At 41.4% G+C, this 3,854-nt stretch overlaps 1 protein-coding gene across 1 annotated transcript; it reads left to right on the forward strand.

The window, feature by feature from the left end:
• The first annotated feature begins 322 nt into the window (after nucleotides 1-322).
• LOC121585118 (fatty acid-binding protein, liver-type-like) lies at nucleotides 323-3,012 on the forward strand. Its single transcript, XM_041901474.1, has 4 exons — nucleotides 323-425; nucleotides 1,666-1,838; nucleotides 2,611-2,703; nucleotides 2,921-3,012. Exons 1-4 carry the CDS (start codon nucleotides 359-361, stop codon nucleotides 2,969-2,971), a joined length of 384 nt encoding a protein of 127 aa, XP_041757408.1. The 5' UTR covers nucleotides 323-358; the 3' UTR covers nucleotides 2,972-3,012.
• Nucleotides 3,013-3,854: the final 842 nt, after the last annotated feature.

Below are 3,854 nucleotides of genomic sequence, written 5' to 3' on the forward strand. Positions count from 1 at the left end.
ATATGCTTGTATTACAATGATGACACTGCTTATCATCTTTCTTATCAGGAGTCGAGGAGGCCTTGATTTTCAATACAGATCAATGATCACTCACACCACCAAAGAAGAAGAAGAGAGGATGAGGAGGGAGGAGGGGAGTACAATAAAGTTGACCATTGCAATCTAGATTAGTTGCCCTTGGCTGGGAAGCTGAACCTAGATCTGTGCCTATAGGTAAGTAGCAGGGAAGATAGGAGGGGGAGGGGTTCTCAATTGTAGACACCTTTAGTTAGTTAACGATTGCAGGGCTGGATAGATGAGGGTATAAAGACAAGCAGGGATCTGTGGCTGTCTTTACCTTCACTGCCTTATAGTCACCATGTCTTTCTCAGGGAAATACCAGCTGGAGACACATGAGAACTTTGAGCCTTTCATGAAGGCTATTGGTAAGTCTTGCTGTAGTGTTTGTACATGTGTGATTAGACTTGGGGAGTTAATTTCAGAAGCTGTCCTTTTCTCAGTCTGAATCAGTAATACGGTTAAAGTTTGCTGATGCAATGGTTACTTCTGAATAGTAAACCCGGCTAGCACATTTTGATGTTCTGCGACTGGAAAATAGACTTAAGGCTGTTTTGTGAATGTTTGTTTTAGGTTGCAGGGAGGTTCTGTTAACATCTTATGTTTTCCTGGGATGTCTTTATGTTTTGAGAATGAGAAATTACAGGTAATTTGTATGTTTTTGATTAACTTTAACTGAATATTTAATGTAGACTTTTATTAACACTGCTAGGTTGGGTTAACTGTTTTTGAACTTCAAGCACAGATGGGACCCATGGAAATTATTTTGTTTAGGCATTAATTATCCCTTTTTTTTTTTGTGTCATTGAGACTCAAACCTATACTCTTCTGTCCTTATCCATGGAATTAGTCCACTGTGCCACCAGGATGGAGTTTGCATGCAATGGTTTTTTTAAACTCCTAAGCGGGTCAATTTCGTATGTATATGGAACAAGCACTCATTAAGATCAGGTGTGGCCAATTAGTGGGTGCAGTCAACAAACCTCAACACACCTAATGAGAGGATGGAGTTCTGTTAACGCTGAGATCGGCATTTATGTTTTCAATAATAGTCTTAACGCTGTTTTTGTGGTTTCTGTCAAGTTTATGTTCTGAGAACATTACTTTAAATAGAACCTATAGACAACATTATGCTGAAGTACTGATATTCCCACAGGAGAATGTTTAAGGTTCGCTGAACAGTTTGAGAACATTCCCAATGTCAAATTAGTTGAATGTTCCTAGAACTTTACCTTTTTAATTAAATGTTTTAACTTTCAGGAACTGTTCTGATAAAGTAATGGAATGCCAAGAAAGTAACATTATCTTGTTAAGTTCCTTAAATGTGCTGAGAATGTTCCAATGCCAAGCACCACTGCCAGAAAGTTGAGGGAAGGTTGTATGCAAAATGACCATAGGACAACCATGCTCTTAGAAACCTATATTTCTCACAATGTTGTGCTAGCTGGGAATGCGTTTTCTCATTGTGTTGATGTGGGAGTTTGCCATATTGGATCATTGTTTTTGCTCCACTTCTGGAGCTATAATTTGGAGTTCATGTCCCACTTAAGTACATTTGTGTAGTACTAAAGAGCACAGTTCATGACTCTCTCTGCCTCATTCATGTAGGTCTCTCTGATGAGCTTATCCAGAAGGGCAAAGACATCAAGAGCATCTCTGAGATTGAGGAGACTGGGGACCACTTCAAGGTGACTGTCACGACCGGGACAAAGGTCCTCACCAACTGCTTCACCATTGGCCAGGATGCGGAGCTTGACACACTGACCGGGGAGAAGGTCAAGGTGGGTGGTTCATGTCACAACCCAGCCTAGGTTTCATACCATGTAGTAACTGCCTAGATTTATCCATCTCTCTACATGTACAGCCAGTATCTAACTTAACTGAGTTCAGCTGATGTGAAATGGTTAGTTAGTTCAGGTCCCAGTGATGTTGGGTTAGTAGTTGCAGTATATCAATATCCATCAGCAGTCAAGTTCCCTCCCCAGCTTGTGTGCGCTGTGGGAGGACTGACATTCTTTGGCAGAGAATCTGCTCCACAGTGACTGGGCTCACATTTGTAACTTTATAGCTGTTTCCATCTCACAACTAACACCTGCTGCATACGATCTGTTTTCTCCATATATGGTGTAGTATCGCGTCAATGCTGGTAATTATTGCTGTCAAAGAGTCCGCTTAGGCTGTACTTTGATTATAAGTTTTATTTATATCACAAGATGTCAGCATGAGTTTACAGACCCTGCCGGGCTGGAGAACAGTGTCCAAAGATAATCTGTCTGTTCTAACCCCTCTTTTGTCTAGCCTATACTTATAAGGTATGCAAAAATATGGGTTGCTCCCTCTGCTATCCAATCACCTGTCTCCCCTGGGGCGTCACCCTAAAAACGTCTCTTTTGGAAGTAAAATAAACATCCCCTCAGGTTCCACTAGAATGGTCATAATCTTAATACACTACAATGGCCATTCAACTTTGGCCTGTTAAATTGACGCCAGTTGCCGGTGGTTGGTGACCACTGCTTTCAGAGGTAACGTTTGACCTTTCTCTACTTTTTCCAGTCTACGGTGACGAGGGAAGGTAACAAGCTGAAGGTCTCCCTGAAGGGGATCGAATCTGTCACAGAACTGGCAGATGCAAACACCATTGTCAATGTGAGTCTGGGGCATATGGATGGGGAGATCACTAAACACCTATATTAGGGTTTGTTTATACATTAACAAATCAAGTTCTTTGACTGTGCCATGAATGCAATTCAACCGTTGCTCCCACCTATGTTCTAATTACATCCTAAGCCTACTCTACTGGCATGGCTTTACCGAGTGTAATGATTAAATGTATCCACTAGATGATTATCATTTCTCTTTTCAGACCATGACTGTAGCTGGCATCGAGTACAAGAGGATCAGCAAACGAATGTGAAGATCTACTGCATTGTTTGGCTTAATAAAATGTGAAAGGCATGGAATGGTCTGGTCTCAGCATTTGAAATACATTTTTCAGGGAAAATTGAGCTTCTGCAATAATGAGACGAGGTTTGAGTTGGAAGAATGTGAAGAACTCAGTGGGATTAAATACAATAGCGAAGTTCCTTTAAAGAGTACACAATGCTGACATGGATTTTTCGAAACAATTTTTATTAATACTTTTAATATAAAATTAAAGCCCGGTGGTGTAGAACTGAAGGCTTTGGGATGTCTAGCTAGTCTGTTACAATATGGGTCAGAATCCTTCAACCATTGGTTGCATCATATTTTAAAAGTGGTCTTAATTTTTTTTAAGGCAATATGAGAGCTGTGTTTTTGGACTTGGCTTTCACTAGTTTCACCTAAGTGTAGCTGACAAGGGGCTGAAGGTGCACCATATGCGGGTGATTGTATGACAGTATAGTTGAGTCAAGGATGTAGGAACAAAGGGTTGATTTCTCTGACATCTATAAACTGCTCAAGGTGTGTATGCTATTGTGAGGTCACTACGTCTGCCGGTGGCAAGTTTCTTGACGCCTACTGCCATAGGGTCATTCATGCTTATTGGTTGGTTATTCAGGGCCTCCTCCTGCATGCTGTGTATCTACATTCTCAAACATCTGTAACTCCAATTCTCTGGATAGCCTAGAGAGGAATCGTGTCATCAAGATGCGTTTTAATCTTTAATATCATCCCGTGTGTATGACTCATATCTTACCTCAAGGTCTTCAGTGATGGGATGTGTGGGTTCTCTGCAGGATGGCATAGGCCTTAGATAATGATCTTCCCAGCCTGCCAGTGGGTCACGCCTGCCTTCATGGTTACCATCCCCAGGGTGA

The sequence above is a fragment of the Coregonus clupeaformis genome, chromosome 16 (genome assembly GCF_020615455.1).
Source record: "Coregonus clupeaformis isolate EN_2021a chromosome 16, ASM2061545v1, whole genome shotgun sequence".
NCBI classification, from domain to species: domain Eukaryota; kingdom Metazoa; phylum Chordata; class Actinopteri; order Salmoniformes; family Salmonidae; genus Coregonus; species Coregonus clupeaformis.